The sequence below is a fragment of the Oreochromis aureus genome, linkage group 17 (assembly GCF_013358895.1).
Source record: "Oreochromis aureus strain Israel breed Guangdong linkage group 17, ZZ_aureus, whole genome shotgun sequence".
Classification (NCBI taxonomy): Eukaryota; Metazoa; Chordata; class Actinopteri; order Cichliformes; family Cichlidae; genus Oreochromis; species Oreochromis aureus.
The window spans coordinates 27,503,760-27,527,597 of record NC_052958.1 but is presented as its reverse complement, the minus strand read 5'-3'; the positions used below and the strand labels follow the sequence as shown (position 1 = coordinate 27,527,597).

The following is a 23,838-nucleotide window of genomic DNA, read 5'->3' as shown; positions in this document are numbered from 1 at the left end:
CAAATTGGGCATTATTTTATTCATTATTGTATTTGACAACTGAGTTCCATCTCCCTGGATTCCACCCACAGGACCAATAAAAAAATCGTCACACAGAAAAAGCAATTAAAACACACCAATGTGTACTTTGTCTACCTACTTCTTATTTTCTGATTAACCGCTACCTGAAACTTCAGTGTGATGTGACATTAGTGCCACTGTTGTATTACCAGCAGCAGATAAGTATTTATAATCTTATCCTCAGATTGTATATTAGACCTTTCTCTTTGCCATCGTCAGATCAAAAGCTAATGACAGGATAGAAGTACAATGCCCATTTTAATGAGGTTCAGCTATAGTTCTAGATCTTTAATTTACATTATAAAATGTGATCACATCTTAATCTGCTACATGGAACTTGTAGTAAGTTTGCATGCGATCAAGAAACAAAAGAACCACCCCCCAAAAAGGCTATTAATGGGTTGTGGGAGCAAAGAAACACTGCTTCTTTTCTTTTTTTTAACCAAGGTCTTTTAATGATAAGAGCCTTGTGCCTAAATTTGTGTCTGAGCTCTAACTTCATAGTGGTTAAACAATATTCAAGGCCCTGTGGTTTTGATTGGTTAGGTTTAAAGCCCTTTGCATATTAATTTCTTAATCTCTTTAAAAAAAATTCAGTCACCTGACTTCTAATTTCAGCCTTTTTTGCATTTATGAATTTGTGCACATATAACATGCATGTGTGCATCTCTGTGAGTTGCTATTGGTGAGGTAGTTTGACGGTAAGTAATGAGTATTATATCCTCAGATATTCAGACAAGCATGTCTGCAAACTTTTTTATTGTCTTTATAGAGTTATATCAAATTCTCCTGTGCTCAGGAGCTGTGTAAGTGCTGAGCTCACAAAACTCTTCATTTGTATGCCTCACCGCATCAGCTGACAAGCAGTCAGCCTTAACGCACGAGGCAGGCCTCTGCAGAGACTAATTGTGTTGTCTTTTTCGCTGTATGACAGCGGCGAGCCTTGCGGACTGCATCGGAGAAGCTGAGGAATCGGACGTCTTTCTCAGCCACTGCCGTGCAGCACTCGCCAGGAACGCGAGTCAACCGCTACATTGGGCGGCTCATCGAAGCGCGTCAGACCGAGTCCGAGACATCAGACCTCAACTACATCACCCTGTTCTACAGGAGCAGAGACAGGGAGCGCAGGGTGAGGACACACGAGACCTGAACATCTGATAGAGAAACTTGTAACTTTTCAACAAATATGCAAATGTATTAATATATACTTTACTCATTAAAGACACAAGATACAACATGCTTCGTGACTGCCCCCCCCCCCACTTCTGTCTTACTCTCACACATACACACCCTACACGAGCTCTAATTCTCTTTCTCCCTCTCTCCCACGGCTGTTGTCTATGTGTGTGTGCGTGCAAGAGGAATCCACCCACCCTCTCAGGAGGGGGTGCAGATAATGATTTGGGAACGTCTGAGCAGCACACGTGATATCTTTCTCCAATGTGTGCGTGGGTAGCCATAAAGGAGACAGAACAGAGATGGGTTCATGTGTCGATGTGTATGCGCGTGTCAGCATCTGCATTTAAAGTTGTTTCAGAAGAAATAAAACCTGTGCAAAGTAAAAACGGAATGAATTGCTTCTCATGTTGAACTTGTTTTAGCCTTGCGATCTTTTAGGAGAAGAGCGATAAATAAAGAAGACACAAATGAGCATAATGGATTTTTAAAAATATATTCCTGCACTACAAGATTTCTTTCAAAACACGTTTTACAAATTTAGACATCACCTTTCCTTTTTTTGGCAAGACAGAAGTGAAGTTTTTTATTGATACAAACATGAGCCAAAAAGCCTCTTTTCCAGTTAAATAAACACAATTGTGGCGTTCTGTATTCTGGGTAAAAACTATTGTTAGAGTAAAAACAGCTGTGATAAGTAAATGGCTTATTGGTGTCACTTTTTGTGGTCATAAACAAGTGAGGATCCAATTGGAAACACCGTAGGAGACGGAAAAATCAAATCCTGTATTTTCAAAGGGTAAACAGACGGCTCTGCAGATATGAGGCAGGAAGTCTAAAATGTGTCCTAAAAGTCTAGGTAGGGTAGAAGGAAAACAAATTAGATACAAGATTAGATTCAGGAATAACAGAGAGTTGTGATAATGACAAATACTGAGGTAGGACATGGAGAATAAATGAGCACAACAGGGAAAGGGATAATAAACCACATGTGAACTCATTCAGGACAGCAAACAGGGCAGACAAAGGAACGAAAGGGGGACAGGAACTATTCTTCGAAATAAAGCAGAGAATATTAAAAGAAGTAAAAAGAATGAACAGTAAGATAAAGACAGGTAAAGAAGATGGGTGTACCTTCCAGGTCTGTGGCAGTGTCTTAAACCTGCATTCTTTCTAATGACCAGCAGGGAGAGAATCCACTGGTTTTAAAAAACAATCTGAATGTATAGAAGTCTGCCCCTCTGCCTCTCTGATCCATTACCTCAGTGAAGACTTTTTTGGTAAAATTAAGTGCTCACTCGCTAGTTTCAAGTTACACTGAAAGCATAGTATTCATTTGATGAATTATAATCCCCATCAGAGGCAAAAAGGAGATCAAACCGCTTCCTGTGTGATTAATCATGTGCAGTATCTCTTGGTTTCTCATGTCTTAAAATCACTCCACTCCTATCACCTTTGGTTTAAAGATTTCAAGATGATGAGAAAAAAACATTGCAAAGACTTTGCTAATGTCACGTTGAATCCTCCATCTTTTATATACAGTCTATGGGAATTACAGATGGAATTGAGAAAAGTAACCGACATTTAAAATCACAAAGGCAAAACATCTAAGAATTATAGAAAAAACAAAAACAAAGAAATTCAATAATTAAAAAGACAGTTACAAAGAATTCTATAAATCCCTTTAAATAGTTTTTCAAGTTCACATGATGCACATCATTGTTGGACTAAAACAGTTTATAGCACCAGCACCAGAGTGTTTGGATGATACTTTCGAGATGTAAAAACCAACAATAGCGCCTTTAAACTTCATTAGTATCATACCATGTTAATATTTGTAGCTGGTTAGTTTCTAATAAAACTGAAATGACCATGTAGTTGTCGTCAAAAAATCTTATGTACTTATCTCTAGGATGATGTAAAAGCAATGCCAGGATTCCCCATGATAAAGGATTTCCAACACAGTGCTCTGAATGGACCTACACTGTTTTTGCAATGGATGGATTCTTTGTGCTTCTTCTTCTATTTACATTTTAACTCTTGTTTCCTCTTTTCTTAGTATCATCAGGTATATGATGACCAGTTCATCAGTGCTGTGGTTCTTTCTCTGATCCTTGCTGCCCTGTTCGGCCTTATCTACCTACTAATGATCCCACAGTATGTAGACACATACATTCACGCGCAAAATGTCCATTCATATTACGCAAAAAATTTTGTGGGCCAGTTAGAAAGGGAGCTGTTTTTCACGGCATTTAGTGAAAACTGGGAAAGCCCTGCTCACTCTCTTGTCTCTTTGTCTCTCAGGGGGATGCTGGTGCTGCTGCTGTTGGTGCTGTGTGTGTGTTTCCACGTGGCCTGTGTCATGTACCTTCATCTCACCAGTGTTCAGGTAAGACTTCCAGACCTCTCCCAGCAGCCTCACGTGTGTAAAGATCGCACTCTTAATACACTCTTTGTCATTGGTTTTAGTCACTTTGTTGCTGCTTTGGGCCTCTTAATGGCTATTTTGTGTCTTTTTGTAGTCTTTTACCCTAATTCTTTAGGAAGTTACTTCATATGGCTTTACAATAGTTTTGAGTCTCTGTAATTGCTTTGCTTATGTTGGGGGTATCTTGTATTTCTTTAAGGTAATTTTATATATATGTTCATTGTGTTTTGTTTTTATTTTAGAGTTGTTTTTTCATGAAATACTAATCTTACATAATCTGACATTTCTCTTAGATAAATCAGTGTTTCACTATCACTACTATAACTTCATAGTTTTATTTTTTTTTTATTTAGCCTCCTTTAGCATACACTTAGTGGACTCACAAACCTTTTAGCATTTTAGCAATCTTTGATTAATTATATGTTTGTGTGTGAAAAAAAAGCCTTCATATCGGAGCACCATGATCATTTTTGCATAGTGAGCGCATAATCTCTATATGACACTGCGGCATCATGCTACATTGAACTATCATCATACCCTTTAAGTGTCTCCTCTAATAGACCTGAACATAATGAGCCACACCACAAAATGCACTCATTTCATTTCCAGTCCTGGTTAATGATTTGTCCAAAATGCATTTAAAGTAGATAAACAGGTGCTTCATTTACTCCTTCTATTTTCCGCCTCCCTGCCAACCTCCCTTTCCCTTTCCTCTGGCTTCAGTGCCAACCGGGCTGCCTCACCATCCAGATCCGAACAGTGCTGTGTGTCTTCCTCGTTTTGCTCACCTACTCTGTTACCCAGGCCTGTGTGGTAAGCGTATGTGATTTATATAAATGATATCATGGTCTGTGTTCAAAATCAATTACTATTCACTATATGTAGTTTGGCATATTACCTATTCATGGTTGATATACCACAGTCATGTTGAGTGAAAGGAGTTGTCAGAGTGTCGTCATTTCAGTTCTGGTCTAAGGAGCTCGGAAAGAATGCGATTGGACTTCTTTAAATTTTGTCACCTCTCATTCAAGAAGCTTCTTCAGTTCAAGTAGGGATTGTCCCTTAATAGGGTCGTTGGTTACGGGTCAAACCACTGTGAGATCTTGCCTCACCCTACCTTGTAACCTATAGAAGTCACCTGACACAAGATGTGAGTAGGGGTTGAGGCCCCTGGGAGGGATCTCAAAACTGCACTGAGGTGGCCTCTTTCACCCCTCTTTTAAACCATCTGTCTTCTCTGTCCAAAATGTGAACAATGTCATCCTGGCAAGATTGACCTTTATCCTTTAGATGCAGATGTACAGCTGAGTCTTGTCCTGTCGAAGTGGCTCTTCTATGTTGTGCCACGCATTTATGGAGTGGCTGTTTGGTTTGTCCAATGAAGAAGTCAAATTCCCATATGATTTCTGTTTTAATAGTTAAAAAGTTGGCAAAACTATAATCAGGATATCTAGCTTAGCACAGCAGAAGAAGAAAAAGTTACTTTAAGCAGATGTCACCCCAAAGGAATTTGCACCTCCTCCTGGGGATCTTTTGCCTGATAGTCAAATATACGAACTACTACATTATGAATGTACTAGCTTGGCATAGCAAAGAAACACAAATACTTATAAAAACTGGCAGATCCAAATCTAACCCCTTTAACAACCTAATATGCAGACCATTGTCTTAAGAAGACTGACGTCACATAGCTAGGCTTGCATTATTTCAGCTTGTCGTAGACTTCTCAGTTTTTGTAACCTAAAATGCAGGGGTGGACTGATCATGACCCGAGGGTCGTTACATTGAATTTGAACATTCAACTTGACAAGTAAACAGTTTATGGCCTCTCCAGTCATCATGTTGCACATGGGTGTACTCCAAAGATAAATGCGTGCATGCAGAATCTGTCTGTCTCCTTCTGCAAGGCAAATACGACCTGAGTGCACGAGCAGGTTGGTTTACTGCCACAGCTGAGATATTACTCCCTTACTGTTTATATTACACAGGAAGATAAGGTTCGGAAACAGAATCCAAAGGCATGGTTTATCACACTGTACTTACGCTTTATTCAAATGTTCGTGGTGCTCTGTACCCAGACGTAATGTAGCAAAATATTTAGTCGATAATCTCCTGGAAAGGAACAAATCAGGCACATAGATTGTTAAATTGTGTATTCAGGTTTCTAACCTTAATGCCATTAGATCAATGAGAAATGCTGTAACTGCAACACCTGTGTATAAGTGATTAATATAGCCAATGGTATCTTGATAATTTATTATTAAATATTAAATGTTTTAGGATTTTTTAAGATAAATTATCTTCCAGGTGGGTTGTGTTCCCTGGGGTAAAGTTGGGACAAACTCCAACCGCTCTGTGGAGAACATCCCCGCAGACGCTCTCATGGTTAGATCTGCTAACACCACAGCAACGGACCGGGCTTGTCCCAACATGGCCTACGCCTTACTATCCTGTGTGGCGGGGACCCTCACCGTGATCCCTTACATTCGTGTCTCCTCGCTCCCCAAGATCCTCCTCCTCTTTCTACTCTCCATCACATATACAGTTGTCATGGAGACCAGTGGTTACCGTCAAGCTGTGGGGTAAGCTGTGTTGTTAAGACTTGTATATGTAATATATGTAAGATTTATGGTTATAGTCAGGTTTGGCTAAGTGTGCTAAGTACAAAAAAGTTGCTGTTATCCACAAGAACACAAGAAAGTTCAAGACAAAAGTCAAAATCCTATCAAATTATTATCAAAATATTAAAGCAGTAGGAGAGGAATTGCAGCAAAATCTGACATGTTTCCCTCATCAAAATACTGAGTGTAAAGTTCTGCTTTACATTGTGTTTGCATTTGAAGCATGTATTTCTATGCATCTCTTACCACTTTATTCTTCCACTCCAACACATTTCAGGACATTTTTTTGTATTGTCATTATTTCTTCCCTACATAACAAAAATAATAAACATTATAAAAATGTTTTTATGTCTCCATCTTTCAGTGGTGGCTTTCTGCACACACGGGGCTATGACCCTGTTTTGGCAGTGTTGCTGTTTTCTGGAGCCCTGGCTCTGCATTCAAGACAACTGGACCTTAAATTGCGACTTGACTATCTCTGGGCAACTCAGGTGTGTGGCTGCTGGTACATTCAACACCCTGTTCCTGCTTCTAGGGTTCAGTTTTAGTCAGGATTTGATCATTGTAATACAGATTTGTGTTTTCTTTAGTGCCTATGCTCAGTCTTGGGTTGTCTCAGTGGATCATCAAAGCCTGGATGTTTCTATTTTGGGAAGATGCTGCATGTTTGTCTTGTCTGCAAATCATTATCTCCCTCTAGTGATAAGGACGGGCAATTACATCTCCTCTTTGCTGTAAGCTGGAGTACACCATCATAGTGCTTAAAACTTAAAATGTCAAGTTCAGTGCCACTTTTTAAAGGATTTGCTGTGTGTGTGTGTGTGTGTGTGTGTGTGTGTTGCGTGATTGCTGATGTCATGCAGGCGGAGGAGGAGAGAGACGACATGGAAAAAGTGAAGCTGGACAACAAGAGGATCCTGTTCAACCTGCTGCCAGCTCACGTGGCTCAACACTTCCTGATGTCAAATCCCAGGAACATGGTGAGCATCTGCGGGCATGTCCAGGCTCATCCAACAAGGATCGTCAGTCTAACGTGCGTAAGCACCTTTGAAATCAGAAAGCACACCCTGACACAGAAGGTGTTTTAGGAAGCTCTGAGATTCAGGTTTGGTGACTTACAGGTCAGAAGGTGTCTAGATTTTTAGGTGAAAAGTCAAGATTCACACTTGGGTTTTCTTTTTTCAACTATTTTGCCTTTTAATGTAAATGTCTCAGTACAGTGCATGTATGTGGGTTTTGAGAAGTTTAGTTACTGGAGTTGCATGTTCAGGAGCTTATATCTTTGAAGGAATCTTTGAGGAATTTGAAGGTCGAAGGTGGAGGGAAAAATCTGAAAAGCATAAATTTCTAAATTTTTTTTCATATCTTATCAATATTTTTGTTCTGTTATAGTAGTAACAGTAAATCCAGAATTGCTGTTACTCAATTTGTTTATTGAATTACGAAGTAATTTTAAATTCAGTTTTTCACATTTTGGTTATCATCTTATGTCTTAAGTATTATGTCCACAAGAGATATGGTTAAATAAGTAATGAATAATAAAAAGACATACCAGTAAATCATATAATCTGTATGGCCCTTACAGGTCATACAGATTTGCAGGCCCTTTGCGGGGACCATAGACTCCCATTGTTGGTAAATTATCCCAGCTGTTTAGGACAATGGCACTGCTATCCTGACCATTTGTCATGGTGTTGAAGTGGAAGTGTGTGCTGTTCCGTGGGCCTCTCTCCCCCACCACAGGAAGTGATGAAGACATATATAACCTAGAAATGAGGTAACTCTTGACAGGGATAAACTGAGATTCTAAACTCAGGTTATTTGTTCTTATTAACCATAGACTGTATATACGGTAAAGGACAGATGTAGCCACAGTGATGCCACACGTTGGTTTGGAAGTCTTTGTTTTGAAGCACTTAATTTTAGCATTTCAGCGGCAACATGATGTCCTGCTAAAATAATTTTCTGATCATTATATAATCCAGTAACTCAGAATAAGAAGGAGAAATGAATTTAAATTGCAACTTGACATGTTTGCAGAGACACACAACTGTGGGGATGTGTGTTATGCTCGTTCCCACTGTAATAAAGTAGCGTTGCTAGTTTAAAATGTCCTCATATATTTCATACTGGGCCTTGGTGCAACCCCTCAGTTCATTCTCAATCCCAAACCTCGCTCTTTAGCCTCATTCCCCTCAAGCCAACCTAAAATCATTGGCTCTGTACCTGAGATGACTAAAATAACGGTACCTGTTCTCGGTGACATCATGCAGAGCCAAGTGTAGAGAAATATGCATGAAACTGCAAGCAGAGAAGCCTGAGCTTTAGGCTTTTACATATGGCCTCATCATTTCAAACTTTATGCATATGACAGTAAATGTGAAAGCATGTGATAGCTTCCCTTTCATCTTCAATACCATTTTGAACAATAGAGGAGTTTTATGGCTACTCTGAGAGTACTGGAGGCTGGAATTTGTTAATAATAATAAAAAGATAAAATAGTTCCTTCAACAATCGGTGGGGCTATACATGAGACGATGTAGGATGGTCTGAGGCTGAGACTCGTAAACACAGGGGGGAGGAAGTCAGGAAGTATGTTTCCAGCACATTGGTGACCCCACAGAGTTACGGTGTATAGAAAGGCTTCCTCTCTTTCCTCTGGGCTAAAGTTCACTCATATACTGTATACATAACACAACACAGTGGGACTCCACTGCCTGGAAGTTGTGCAGCTCCAGCATAATAATTGAACCAAAGTTTTCCATGCACATGAAACTGCAGCTTTGACCTGCAAGCATGCTGATCTCATCTCATAAACGATCGTTGCATCATTTATGTAACTCTAATATATAGACGGTATTGTGATTCACGGTGGCTGAGCTGCTTCACATTCGTCTTTTTTCTCTAGCTCTATTACTTGTTTTAGTTTTGTCCCCTTTGCAATACGTCTTTCCTGAGGATCGTTGTATTGTCATTTCTTAAGGGGGCAGTTAAACCAAACGACACAAAACAATATGTTTTAAAGTAGACTATTAAAATATTTTTAGTCATGTCACTGCAAGAATTCCCAGCACTTAGATACTCTCAGATTTAGTGAAAACCATTGCACAGATATCTGCTAAACAAGTCAAGATAAACTGATATTATTATTATTATTACCTCTTATTTTAACTTTAATTATTAATGTAGCAAATAACCCCTTCACATTTTTTTTAACATATGTAACAGTAATAGTACAAATCAGTGGTTGTCACCTTAAAATTAGATCTGCTCACTGGGATGAGCAAGTGACCGGCATGCTGAAAAGCTGCTGCAGGGGTCCATGTTTAAGTCGACCCTGCACCATTTCCTGCTTGTTGTTCCCTCCTCTCTCTACTGCCTACTTTGCTGTTGTTTCAACAATAAAGTCTAAAGGGACTAAAATCCCTGACTGCTCGTTTTGGTTACAGCAGGCACTTGGGCGAGCTTAGAGAGCAAACTGTGTCAAAGGTCTTCCAAACTTGGGGCTTCTTAAGGACATTGAGGCTGTTTTTGCTTTCTTTTCATTTCAATTAAAAGGTCTGGATCTGTTCTTAAACTCTTCCAGAGACTTTGCTGTATATTTTAAATTAAGATATATTTATTAGGAAAGAGTGTTTTTTAAAAAGCTTTTGATGTGTATTAAAAATGCTTTGGTTTAATGTGTTTATACCTACTGCATCTGATTGCTTATGCATCAGTATTTTACAGATATAATGACATAAAGGTCGTCTTAAATCTTGTTTTCCTTGCAGTAAGAGAATATGCAAATATCAAAATCAGGATGTTCAACTGAAGAGCTCCCCTAAGCTTGACTTCAGCTGGTAGTGTCCAGTGAGTGTGTGTAGTACAGTTCTGTCAGGAGGATTGTATTTAAATCAGCATCCCATCAACTGTAGTATGTATTTGGTGATTTGGCTTTACTCTGGTACGTTCCTGCCCTTCAGTGAGCATTCACAGAAAGCCAAAAGACAGTGTAACCATCCACAAGACCCAACACAGTTTAGAGCAGGCATCACTTACAGAGAACTAATAGTAATACTATTACATGGAGAATCCAAGGTGAAGGTACGTTACAAAGTGTTTGTCAGAGGGGGGCAGAAAATGAAGCAGCCAAAACAACTAATATGTGATTTACCAATCAGGCATCAGCTGATGTCTGCTGTCACTGATATCAGTAAGCTAGCACAATCTTCCATATGCAAATACTTCTTCTTCTTTGGTAGTATGGGTTGTTGAATTGTTTTTATTGAATTGTTCTACCTTGCAGGATCTGTACTACCAGTCGTACGCTCAGGTCGGAGTGTTGTTCGCCTCTATCGCCAACTTTAATGACTTCTACATCGAGCTGGATGGAAACAACATGGGAGTTGAGTGTCTGAGGCTGCTCAATGAGATCATCGCTGACTTTGATGAGGTGACTGAAATAGTTTGTTCCATCATATCATCCATAAATCTGTAGCATTTTATATGTTTTTCATGTAGTGAATCTTCTGACCAGCAGTGCGATTTTCAGAGATGATGTGGCTATGACCAAGGGTTTAAAAAATACTGTTTATTTATGGAATGTAAAAAGCAATGGTGGCAGCTGGGAAAGTTCTTCAAAATAAGGAATTACTTACAGATGAGTTTTGGCCAGCTTGAATCTATAATCAGCTGCACAAAGCATTCCTTTACTCAAACATGCCAAAAGAGTCCATTTTAAATTGCATTCAGATTTGTTTGTCACTTGTAATATACACTCACAGTAACCACTTTATTAGGTATACCTGTTTAGCTGCTTGTTAATGACTGATATCTAATCAATTAATCAACTGGCAACAAAGCAGTGCATTTAGGTGTGTAGAGGTTGTCAAGACAACCTGTTGAACTTCTAACTGAGCATCAGAATGGGGAAGAAAGGTCTTTTAAGTCACTTAGAATATGTTGGTGCCAGACCGGTCTAAGTATTTTCAGAAACTGGGGTTTTCCCGCACAACCATCTGTAAGATTCACAGAGATTGGTTTGGAAAAACAGAGAGTATCCTTGAGCAGGCAGTTAGAACTGCCTTGTAGATGTCAGAGGAGAACCAGACTGCTCTTAGCAGAAAAGAAGGCAACAATAATTCAAATAACCATTCACTGCAAGTAATACAAAAAGAGCATCTCTGAACAGAGATAATGTCAAACGTCGAAGCAGAAGACTGCACCAGGTACCACTCCTGTAAGCTAATGAGAGCAACCTGAGGCTACTTTCACAGGGGCTCACTAAAATTGGACCACAGAAGACTGGAAAAACATTGCCTTCTCTGATGAGTCTTAATTTCTGCTGCGACGTTCATATGGTAGGGTCAGAAAACAACACGAAATCATGGATTCATCCTGCCTTGTAATGTATCTGGCTGGTTGTACGGATGTAATGTAACGGTGTGGGTGATATATTCCTGGCATACTTTGGGCCCCCTTACTACCGACTAAGCATAATTTAAACACCACAGCCTACCTGAATGGAGGCTCAGGTAGTGTAGCGTAGTGTTCAGATCATCTCAAATGGGTTTCTTGAACTTGACAATCAGTCACTGCAATCAAATGGCTTTAAGAATGTGCAACCAACAAATCAGCAACAAATTTGATTTGAATTTTCTTGTTGTGGTAATCTGTTTCTCCTGTTTTTGTCCAATTTTTCCTTCTTTTTCCCTGCTTCCAGCTCATGGATAAAGAGTGTTACAGGGACATTGAGAAAATTAAGACCATTGGCAGTACATACATGGCTGCAGTTGGGCTGGTTCCTACAACTGCTTCAAAGGTAGACCTCCACTAACTATATTTATCTCCTGAATAAGGTTTTTGCACTTGTTTACAGTGTATTTGCACATTTGAAAACTGTTCCGGGTGTCCAGGGTACTGTTGAGAGGCCTAGTCTTTCCAAGTTTGTGTTCTCTGAGTGCTGATCTTTTAAACACTGCCACATTTCACACCACAAAATCCTCTGTGGGGGTTTACTGGTATCTGTGGTGTCAGCATATTCTGCTTTCATAAAGTGCATTTAAAGCCCACAAAGCTGCCAAACAAAAGAGCCCTTTATGCAACTTGCTCAAACATTTTACCCAAACATCACGGTTTTACTTTTGGGTAACCCTGAAGCATGTCTTTGTGGTTTCTGTAGATACATATGTATGTTACCACATCAGGGAAACAGAAATGGATGCTAATATTTCTTCTTACTTCAGGTTTATTTCTGCATTAACGTGTCACATATGTGTCTTCCTCTGATTCTCAGGCGAAAAAGTCCATCACCTCACATTTATGCACCGTGTCAGATTTTGCCATCGAGATGTTTGATGTCCTGGATGCTATCAACTACCAGTCTTACAATGACTTTGTCCTGAGAGTAGGTGAGTGAAGAGATACACATACACACTCTATGGCCTATAAATATGGATGTCAGAACTTCTGACCTATTGCACTGGACACCGTGAACACTCGGTGCCGCTAAGCTTGGGAGGAAATGCATCACAGAAAGAGCATTCCCCGCAGGAAGCTCGTCACAGCGAGACCTGAAGTTCTGGGTTCCATTGTGTTGGGTATCCTGTAGGGAGCCTGCAGCTAGAGCCCTTGTTTAATCCCAGTGAAACCTGGTGTACACAGTGCCATCCTGTCTGCAGCCTAGGTGGCTCCACATGTAGAAACTGCCTCTGTTTGTGTGCTTGGATGGACTCATTCTGCAGAAATGCAACTTTTGGTAATTTGTGCAATTCTGGATTTCCAAAAATGAAAGAAAACAAAGATAGAACTTCAATATGCACCATGTTTCTGTCTATCACTGAAGTCCTTGGGAAATATTTACATAGATGATGCAATATACTGATGCAAAACATTTATTATCATAGTTTTAGAAATGATATTGATATAAATGATCTAAAATTATTGCAGTCGGTTTTTTACTATCATAAGTATACTAAACACTTCATTAAAGTTGCATTTGCACAACATTAATATTATATGGAAATGACAGATAGAACAATCCCTTTGGTCCCTGTTGGATTAAACTATTGCTTTGCATGTGAGTTTAAACATGTGAAATTACAGGAGGCCATGTCTAATAGATTTGGGCAGTACTTTAAATATGATGCTCTTTTAGAAGAAAAATGTTTAGTGTATCAGAATGACAGTGTGTCTGTTATTGTGCATCTGTGCACTACATGTTTTCTGTGACACTAAGAGTGTACCCTAAGTTTTTCTGAGAACTGTCATCTATACTCAGTACTCTTTAGATGCTAATATTAAGTGCAGTGAGATTTAATTGCATGTATTGTGTTTTAATAATCACACAAATCAGTAAACTACAGTTACAGTAAGAGAAGTAGCATAAAAACATCTATTGTTGCTGTGGCGTTATTACTATTGCTTACTGTGTGCAATAGAATATTATGGTAACACACCAGAACTGGGAATCAGTGAACCTGTTGTCACTCATTCTCATTCTTCATACCCTCCTTTGCAGTGTTACTGGGAAAAAAACACTGTGCATGCCACATGCATCCTCTGGACTGTTATCTTTGGCTTGCAACAATGCTTTTCTTCTTACTGCAGCAGCAGCAGCATGTTATACTGCCGGTAAAATGTTTCTCTTAGCACTAACATAAATAAATAAAGAAACAGATCATTTGCCCTTGTTTCCCAAAATATTTCCAAGTGCTAATAATTAATCTGAAATGCTCTTTCAGTAAGACACTGATTTTTGTAGGAGTTCAAATATTGTTTTGAAAACTTTAAAAGAGAAACAATCAGAGAAAAACTATAACATGTCACTTTCATTCTGACGTAGAGGAAATGGTCTCTTGGAAATTCAATTCAAATCAGTTTTACTTACAGAACACCAAATCGTCGTCATAGTCACATCAAGATGCTTTATATTATAATGTGAAGATCCTACAATAATACAGAGAAACCCCAACAATCAGATGCTCCCCTACAAACAACCACTTGGTGATAATGGGAAGGAAAGACTGCGTCAATCTGCCTCCTGGGAGCTGGTTCCATAGTAGAGGAGCCTGAGAGCTGAAGGCTCTACCTCCATAAGTATCAGGCCACTGCTTATTTAACATAAGAAGTGGCCTCATTATTCAACCCCTTGTATGTAAGAAGACATTAAATTTCATTCTCGATTTAACAGGCAGCCAATGAAGAGAAGCCAGTATAGGAGAAATGTGCTCTTTTCATCAACTGAAGGCTTTTTTAGGGAGTTCTTACAACAGCCTAATAATAATGAATTACAATATACTCCACTTTAAAATTCATGACTGGTCCAGACAGGAATTAAATAAGGAATATGATCAAAACTTTTTCTTCACATCTAATCTGCTGTTCATAATGGAAAAGTTAAAAGATAAGCCACCAGCTGCTGAAAAACAGTAGGTAAGTCTAGCTGTTTGGTGTATGTTAGTGGAAAGAGAAATGAATCCTATCACTAACTAACACTCAGCAATTACTTTGTTCTCATTTCTTAGTGCAGCACTGTTTAAATTTGTAATTCCAGTAGAAGCGCGACATGTTTGTTTTAATTATATGAAAGCACATGAAAACTATATTTGAAAATATGTAGCACACATATGTAATATGCATGTGTGACCCAGACATTATATGTTTTGTTCATGTTAACACCAGGCATCAATGTGGGCCCAGTGGTGGCAGGAGTGATCGGAGCCCGGAGGCCACAGTATGACATCTGGGGAAACACAGTGAATGTAGCCAGCAGGATGGACAGCACTGGAGTACAAGGAAAGATACAGGTACAGCTCTTCAATCCACATGTATGTCTTCTCTGTTACCTATTGTTCTTCTTTCTATTCCCAAATGTAACAATGGATAGATCTCACTAAGATTACAAGCTGCTGCTGTGTTATGAAAATACATGCAACGCGGATCAATACTGCAGTCATAGATAAAAAAATAAAAAATAAAAACAACATAAAGGTGTCCAGCTAAGATATTTAGAGTGCTATTTGAACTAAAAAAGTTAGTGGTTTTGGGGTAACTTTTCCCTGAGTTGGGTGGTTTTTGCTGGACATATCTGAATATTAAGGATGTTCCTTGAAAGCACTTGCATGGACTCATAAAATAATCTCTCTCAGTCATCACCTAAGACCCTCCAGAAGGGTGTAGGGGTGTATTTACCTGTGGAGACTGTGCCCTCTGAGTGTTATTTTTATACATTTAGGGCTTTCCTGGGGTGCTTTCTTTGGGCAGTGAGTGTGCTGCCTGTAGCTAGTAACAGCAGCTGGTGGCACTTTAAATGCAGTGACCAAGCACTGCTGTCTCTTTTGCGCTCTGTAAGTAAAGCACATGTTTCACTGATGGAGACTCAGTGAAGCACAGTAATACTACACCACACCACACATGTGGAGGTGTGGGCGTGTTTATGCTGTGCCGTAAAACATAACCACCGTGAAGCAATCAGAAAACAACTGTTTAATTCTCTGCTGTGCGCTCACTCACACCGCATATGTAGATCAGTCATTCTCTGGCTCGCTGCTAGGCCGCTGCTTTCTTTCTCTCTCTCGCTCATTGAGTTGAGATAAATTAAAAAAGAGTAAGTTTGAATGTTTGCTTTACAAGCAGTTGCTGCATACTATAGCTTTTTATTATTGACATGACTAGTTCTCATTTGACAAAGGTAAACAGATTAGAGGATGTTATTTGGAAATAATTAGAAAAGTTCAGATATGAATAATTTTTTCACGGTAAATTTCGACTTCGATTGGGTAAGTCTGCTCTCACAGCATGATTTGAAAACATGAGTTGCCTCCTATTGTGTGGATTTTATCATTGTGGTTTTGGAAACCCACAGATTTTTGCCCATAACAGTGAAGGAAGGTGGAGGAGTACAACCAATAGCGGGATTTAGGTTAACGTATTTTCAGGAGGTATCAGGAAGTCAAACTAGCAACATACATGCATTTAGACTTATTCAGCACTGGCATTATGAACGGGCCTTGGGGGTGCAGGCTGGTCCAAAAAGTCACATTAATTACTCAAGTTAATTATTTTCACTGCAAAAACAGCTCCACATGAAATCTTGTTGTCTTCTTTTGAGAAAAAAAAATCTGCCATTGGGGTAAGGAAAAGTTGCTTGACTAGAATCCTTAAAACTACCCAATGAATCTAACTGCTGTATGCCTTTTAACTAGACAAAGCTGTCTAAAAGTTATGCTTAATTGAAGAAGATTTGACTTATTACATGCAGCAAGGGCCGGCTGCTCTCTGCCATGTGGCATGAGGACACCCGCTCAACACATTGAGCTAAACCGGCGCCCATTAAATTCATTTCTTAAATGAAAAAGTTGTTTAAGTGGCCTTACTCTTGAAATAAGAAAGATAATATTATTCTTATTCAGGAATTTCAACCAAACTAGTGTCCTACCCTGTAACTGATAAATAAAGCTCAAGAAAAAGCTAGACATATTTTCCTAGAATGAGCTTAATCTTTTTTGTGCAAAACTTGCTTAAGAATGTGTTTTATTTTTAGGCAAAAAATAAGAAAAAATGTCAAGTTTTTTTTCTTTTTAGTTTAGTGCTTCTGCAGCAGCTATATAATCAGCATTACTGTGGAGGACTAACCTTGGAGCAGATTTTCTTATGCAGATCCGACTTTGGGAAGTTCCCTTCCTGTTTCTTTAGCACTTAAAGAGGTCATTCATCAGCTTGTGCAGCTACAATGTACTAAGGACAAAAGTATTATCTGTTTAGCTTTGAAATCAGGTGTTTTCACTCACAGGTATATAAAATAAGGCACCTAGCCATGCAGTCTGCCTGTACAAACACTGGTGAAAGAATGGGTCATTCTACACAGATGAATATATGCATGGTACTGTAATAAGATTGCACTTTTGCAACAAGTCAGTTTGTGAAATTCAACTGTATTATTGTGAAATGAAAGCATTTAAGAACCACAGCAACCCAGCCATGAAGTGGCAGACCACATAAAGTTACAGAGCAGGGTCACTGAGTGCTGTGGTGGATGGTGCCTAAAAGCCAACACTGTGCTGACTCATTAAACCTCCTCTGGCTTGATGTCATGGGTTTCCATGATCAAACAGTTTGTCTAGGTGTAATGTGTAGGTGTCCCAGTACTTGTGTGGAGTTTTAAAGCATGACCTCACTTGAAAATTGCAAAACAAATGGAGATGTGGTGACGATATTTTGTGCTCATAGTTTGCTCCCCTAGTGTGTGATGATTTGATTGATGCTCTCCTGCACCGAGAGAAAATGTCTCTCCTGTTTGTCTCCAGCTTTGTATCTGCAATCAAAGATATTGATGATATGCTCAGAGTGAACCCGCCCTGATCTGTGAAAAGCACACAGTACCAGTGGTGGACCTGGCAGTTCTGGTAGTCTGTTGCCACTAGGGCTTCAGAGTGCCAGGCAGTGGGCACAGAGCTCACTGGAGGGCATTGGGCCCTTAGGTCACCCTCATGAAGTCTCTTTCTGAGTGTTTGGTCAGAGACATTCACACCAGTGGCCGGCTGGAGGGCATTGTGCAGCTCTAACAGTCCTCGTGCTGTTCTTCCTTGCACAAGGGATGGATTAAAGACCTTCTGTGTGATTCCTGGCTACCATACAAAATAAATATTTTTATTACATTTTCTAATATTAAAAAAATATACTGAAATAAGAAGATTTACCGATAGTTCCTCCTTCTGTAAGATTACTTTTATCATTTCTTTTTGTGTCCAGATGCAGATGTAATTCGTTGCCCACATAATATTTTGATTTGTCTTTTTTAAAAAGCATTTTATTGTTGCTTCATTGTTTGCAAACTCCTTATATATTTACTTTTTTGTGCAATCTCTTGTTCATTTTTGTCATGTCGTAGGTGTGTCATGGTAAAGTTTTGGTCATAAAGCTCATCAAACTTCTATGTGCCTCCACCAGGTAACAGAGGACGTCTATCGCCTCATCACCAATTACTACAATTTTGTGTGCCGCGGCCAGGTCAGCGTGAAGGGCAAAGGTCAGATGCTTACATACTTCCTGGAGGGGCGCAGACAAGGCAGCAGGCCATCTCAAACCCAGCAACAGCCTGGCAACGGTGAACGCCGGGCCAGTGCGTTCGCCCACGGCAGTGTGTGCACCAGGCTTAGCCCCGCTCCGACGGTGACCACCTACGCCGCTATGAGGACCCCAAGCCCAAGTGTGGCTAAACCAACCACATCCACCAGCACCACCAGGTACCTGCCCTCTGTTCCCACAGCAGTGGTGTGAAGGGCACTGTCTCCATTGTGACTACGAAAAAATAAGAATGTAAGAGTGGAGGTGGGTGAGTAACACAGATGGCTGTAGCAGAAAAAGGCTATTTAAAGAGGAAAGGTTGTTCTCCACTCTTCTTCTTCTGTCTGTGGAAGGCAGGGAGGCTGAGACATTGATCATCCAATGGGAAGCCCGGATTCGGGCCTGAAGCCTGGAGCCTGAGGCGTCCTCGATCAGACTGTCCCTCCACATTTGAACCCTGTTTGTTGTTTCACACAGCGGGATGTCATGAACAGGATACAGGATGCTTTAGCCACGTTGCTCTGTCATCAATCAAAGGCCAAGGATGTCTCCAGGATTTCATAGCCGACTGCCAAAAAACTGGATCCACCACTACGATAAACTAAATAAACATAAAAATAAAAACACATCGCAATGCACAATTGAAAGTGTAGCACGCAAGCCTTTCACTACAACTGTGTCCCGAAATCTAACAACGTTAGCTGACCCTTTTCTCCCCGTCTAAAACCAAAACAGTGCTGTTGCCTTAGCGACCACTCCTCACAATGAGATTTTTGCCATTTTTTTTGTTGCCTTTTAGATCCTTTATAGATTGATTTATCAGATTAATTCATTTTAGGGGCATCATTGTCCTAGAGACAACAGTGTTTAAAGTGGTTGAAGCCAATTGTGGAATTTTAGATGGCAGTTAATGACACGAACTTGCCAAAATACAACAAGGCGTTGCCTTTGACCATTTGTGGGTGGTTGATGCTGTACGCTTCATTTCTGCCCCTTCGCTGAACCCCTCGTACACGAGGCAAGCTCTTGATTCAGTGAGCCGAGCTGCTCAGCGTCTTTAAGTGCATGATGCCACTGCTGCATTTCAGTCATGTGTGCTGTTTGTTTCCCTGTGATGCTTGACTTCCAGATTCTTCCTTGTCAAAGTGTAGCAATAAAGCAGTTTGTCTCCTATCTCAGCCTATTCACTCCTTGCATGCTGTAGCCAGCTGGATCCTACTTTGACCTGATAGTGTTTGTAGCCAATAGAGTGTGCATAGCTAGCCACACCAGTCTGTATCTGTGGAGTTGAAGCATGAATTAGAAAACCTATTTTTAGTATTGTGCGAGTGTGATTCCTTCTTCCTCAATGAATTATATTTAAAAAAAGAGAACTTTTTTTCTGTGTGCTTGTTTACAAAGAAATATTTTCTAGTGTTGAAAAATATTCTGTTCTACTATTTTTATGAACTCGAAGCTGCTTTGGAAAGGGGGGAAAAAAAGAAACCTTCTGTTTATGAGGAGATTTCCACAAACCTCTGTGTCTGGATTCCTCATGCAAACCCAGATGATTTATTTTACGGTATAGCATGCTACTCACAGTACGGCTTACCACAGCCATTAACTTTCCTCTAATCTGTACGAGCATGCACTGCCTGGAAGCCTGCGGATCAAACATGCATGCTTTGATGAAGCACTAATGCAGGCGGAGCAGCGGACACACGTTGACTGTGTTTTATTATAGTCCTCATGCATGCGCTAAAGGTAGCGGTCCTCTTGAATGTAAGGTGCTTAATTGACGCGTGTCTTCTTCATGAGCTTCGTGTGCAAACCTTTTTGAGGACATATTTCAGGATAGATAGACTTCAGGCCTGGGGGGAGAGGTTCCTCCTCCTCCTCCCTGCTCCTGCTGTAATCAACAGGTAGCTGGTTTTCTAATGTGCCAACCTATTTTCATAAACATATCAGACTTTTTCGTGTCGACCTGTAGCACAACTGAATGCATTGCTACGGTTATTGTGGATTTTCTTTTGTTGGATGCCTGTATTTTTACTGTTCGAGCTGATTGAGTTTTGTTACTCAAAACGATGGCAAGTGTCGATTTTGATCAGATTTATTTGGAACCTGACGGAAATTACGTTGGACTTATAATATTTAAAATAGATTTTAAATCTATATGGTAGCTTGAGTGCTTAATTTAAGTTTGTAAGAGGTTTAAAATGAGGATTTTTTATACACTTGCTTTAAACAATTAATTGAAAGTTGATGAAAAGGAATTGTGTACAATATTTTTCCTGTAAATTGGATATTTTCATACTGTATGATACGGGTTTCAATTGTTATATGTAGGTATTACTAGCTATTATTGTATATTGTAGAGATATATTATGGATGATACAATATTTGTCAAGTTCTTTTGTTGAAGATGTATTTATTGAGATGTTTTATGTGAATGTAAATTTTGGTAAAGAAAATATTTTATACTAAAATATAAGTGTTTGCACTGCAATTATATTGACGTACGATGATTATGAAGAATAAAGCCAGTGGAGATGTGTCTCCTGGACTAAGAACTCTCATTCTGTGCTCATTTTGATCAAACACAGACAGATACGCACATACAGAGTGCATATGGAGAGGACACGAAACTCAGTTAAACAGTTACGTAACACTAGAAAAACAGAGTAGCTCATGTAAGAAGTTAGAGCAACATCGGTCAGTGGCAGTTTGACTCCTCTGGTGCTGCTCGGCATTGGCGGCCTCACGCTGACAACACAAACACGTCTGCTCTAGTAAAAACATGTCAAAGGAGTTAAGTGTGTGGGTGTGTGTACAGTATGCCTTAAGTTTATTGCTCATAACGGTTTAAATGCATTAAAAAAACAATTTACTCCAACAGATACACAGAATAAGGGTCTATTTTTTGTTTTGTTTTGCAGAAACTACAATGCAGGGTTTTTTTCTGTTGTGTCAAATCATAAGACATGTTAGACAAACATCTCCTAGAAGCGAGTGTCACAACTCAACAATCTTCAAGCATTCACTAAAGCTGGTATTTGCATATAAGGAAACACCAGTCAAATGTGATAAGGATCCACAAATCTACTAAACACAGTCCACAATCCACAATGTTTATTTTGTCTTGTCTCCATCCCCTCACCCCTAACCGGTCGCAGCAGGTGGCTGAGCCTCCCTGAGCCTGGTCCTGCTCGAGGCTTCTTCCTGTTAAAAGGCAGTTTTTCCTTCCCACTGTGGCCAAATGCTGGCTCTTAGGCCTTGAGATGACTGTTGTTGTAATTTGGTGCTGTATAAGTAAAATTCTATTTGAATTAAACAGTGAAAGAGACCTAAAATAAAAGAACAATAAAATACTTTTTGTGTTTTATACTTTACTTTTTTCCTAGCTCCCATGCTAAAGCAGAAGCTTATTTGCTGGTTTCTAGAACATAGAAAGCTGTGATGTTAAAACTAAGATGCACCATATGCAAAATGCACCAGCACACGTACATGGTTGAGAGGTCAATTTCAGTGGGTCAGATTAGGCTGAAACTACTTCTGTTTTTTTGTTTTTCTTTTTGGGCCAGGTTGTAAATATGCTATAAAGTTGGATATTGGGATTACACATGGGATTAAGAGGAATCTTTTTAAATATTTTACACTGCTTTCATTTTTTCCCCAGAGGTTACCAATTCAACTCAACACCAACTCAAATTCCCCAACCACCCTTAGGCAGGACTTGGCAAATGTGGGGAGGAAGAAAGCTTTAACAGGAAACATTCAGAGTGCACAGGGCACTCCTCCTGCTTAGTGCAGTTAAAATTTTTTGACTATGAGAAAAATGTAAATTTCTCATGATTTTTACATATAAAAGGCATCAGGACCTCAGTGGGTATTCGTTTGTGTCTTTTCCCACCCTCACCCACCTCACCCCACCCCACCGAAGGCGGTGGTGAGAGAAAAGGAATGTTTCAAGTCCTGTCGCAGGAAGACCCGACCTCTAAACATTCATCAGTGCTGTGAAAATGTGTGTGTGTGTGTGTATGTTTACCACTGGTGTGGAAATGCCATGGCATGCGGAGCATCCTGCGTGACAGGTTGTCATGGCAACACGACAAGAATGCACCCTGACATGTAACCAAGGTTGTGTTTTTCAGCGGGTAAATGATAAACCAGTAACCCCCACCCTCGTTCTTCTTCTATTAGCTTTGTGATCTGTGCTGATTGTGTGCAATCACCACAGAGGATGTCAATATTCCACTTGTTGATAACTGAAAAATTTACAACTCTGCGTGTGTGTGTGTGTGTGTTTACCACCTGATGGACTCTCCAATATGATCAAAGACGCCCGGTCAGGAGTGCCAAGGTAAACACTCACACACAGCGAGATAAGCGACGGAAATGGGCTTTTTTTGGACCTCATTTACAGCTGTGGTGTAGTGGAACGGCCATCTATCTGCAGCCTGAATCAGACACTGCAGAGCTGAGATCATGACGGCAATGAGGCTGACCGAGACACTTTGAAGGGTTATGGATAGTTTTACTACACTGCTTACTCAATGACTCTGTGTGTCATAGAATCACTTACTGTAAACTTTGCTGTCATTTCAACACTGGAGCGTAGGTGGAAAAACACAACCTGACTGCCAAAACAGCGTTTGTATGTATTAACTGCATAGATGTATGCAACATTTTAACCCCTCTACTTTACAAGGATGATGGGATAGTGTCATCACCCTGCTGGGGGTGGACTCCCAAGTTTGTGAGTGCGATAACTCGAGAACGAGGTGTTTTAGGATTTTCAAAATGATACCAGGTGCATCTACTAGAAGGCTGAGTGGCCGTCAGCATTTTTATACTAACTTGCAAGCGTATTTGTATTTGTCTGTGCTGCTACTAAAGTAACTACATTTCTTTATGGGAGTCAGACCAAACAAAGTGATGAACTAGCAGCTCAGCATCAAACATGGATTGCATTGGCCACATCCACCCAAGAACAAACTGAATTTCTCTTGCCATGAATATAAAGAAGTTGTGATCGCTGGAAATTTGTGTTTCACACAATCATGATGTTTGTTTTAAATGCTACTTTCAGGAGGGTTTAAAGCTACATAATGTAACTTTTACCTAGCAGCACACAGTGAATTATTAATTACGGGACTCATTCAGTTCTGGTTGAACTTAATAAAACCCTTAGATAAAACTAAAATGATAGTGCTGCAAATCTCTCTGTACTAGCTTAGTAAATAGTGGTTTACAGCACTACCATACCTAACTAGCCTAAGGCTATTAAAGAGTTAACTGTTAGATCTAAAATGTAATACACTAAGACATATTAGATCATCATTAGAAAAAAAACCCCAACACTGCAAACTTTAGTCATACAACATTGTTGGCGAGGAGTTGCTCTATATCTCAATCTTGATGTCTTATTTGTGAGTTGGGTAAGAGCAACACTTACACTCTTGCTACTATTCTTTTATCACACAACACCACTGACACTCATCTCTATCCATTCCACCCGGCCTC

General features: G+C 39.8%; 1 protein-coding gene across 2 annotated transcripts in view; it reads left to right on the top strand.

Moving 5' to 3' along the window:
* adcy1a (adenylate cyclase 1a) overlaps positions 1-20,798 on the top strand; it is a 52,597-nt gene extending 31,799 nt beyond the window's left edge. The window contains exons 9-21 of one of the 2 annotated variants that reach the window (XM_039600821.1): positions 995-1,189; positions 3,296-3,393; positions 3,541-3,625; positions 4,388-4,477; positions 5,972-6,246; positions 6,650-6,776; positions 7,149-7,265; positions 10,574-10,720; positions 11,990-12,088; positions 12,563-12,677; positions 14,950-15,074; positions 18,217-18,512; positions 18,811-20,798. In XM_039600821.1, the coding sequence (XP_039456755.1) occupies positions 995-1,189; positions 3,296-3,393; positions 3,541-3,625; positions 4,388-4,477; positions 5,972-6,246; positions 6,650-6,776; positions 7,149-7,265; positions 10,574-10,720; positions 11,990-12,088; positions 12,563-12,677; positions 14,950-15,074; positions 18,217-18,512; positions 18,811-18,823 (1,782 nt within the window). In that variant the 3' untranslated portion in view covers positions 18,824-20,798. Of the gene's footprint in view, positions 1-994; positions 1,190-3,295; positions 3,394-3,540; positions 3,626-4,387; positions 4,478-5,971; positions 6,247-6,649; positions 6,777-7,148; positions 7,266-10,573; positions 10,721-11,989; positions 12,089-12,562; positions 12,678-14,949; positions 15,075-18,216 lie in introns of both variants that reach the window. The other variant, XM_031732400.2, reaches the window with a different exon arrangement.
* Positions 20,799-23,838: the final 3,040 nt, after the last annotated feature.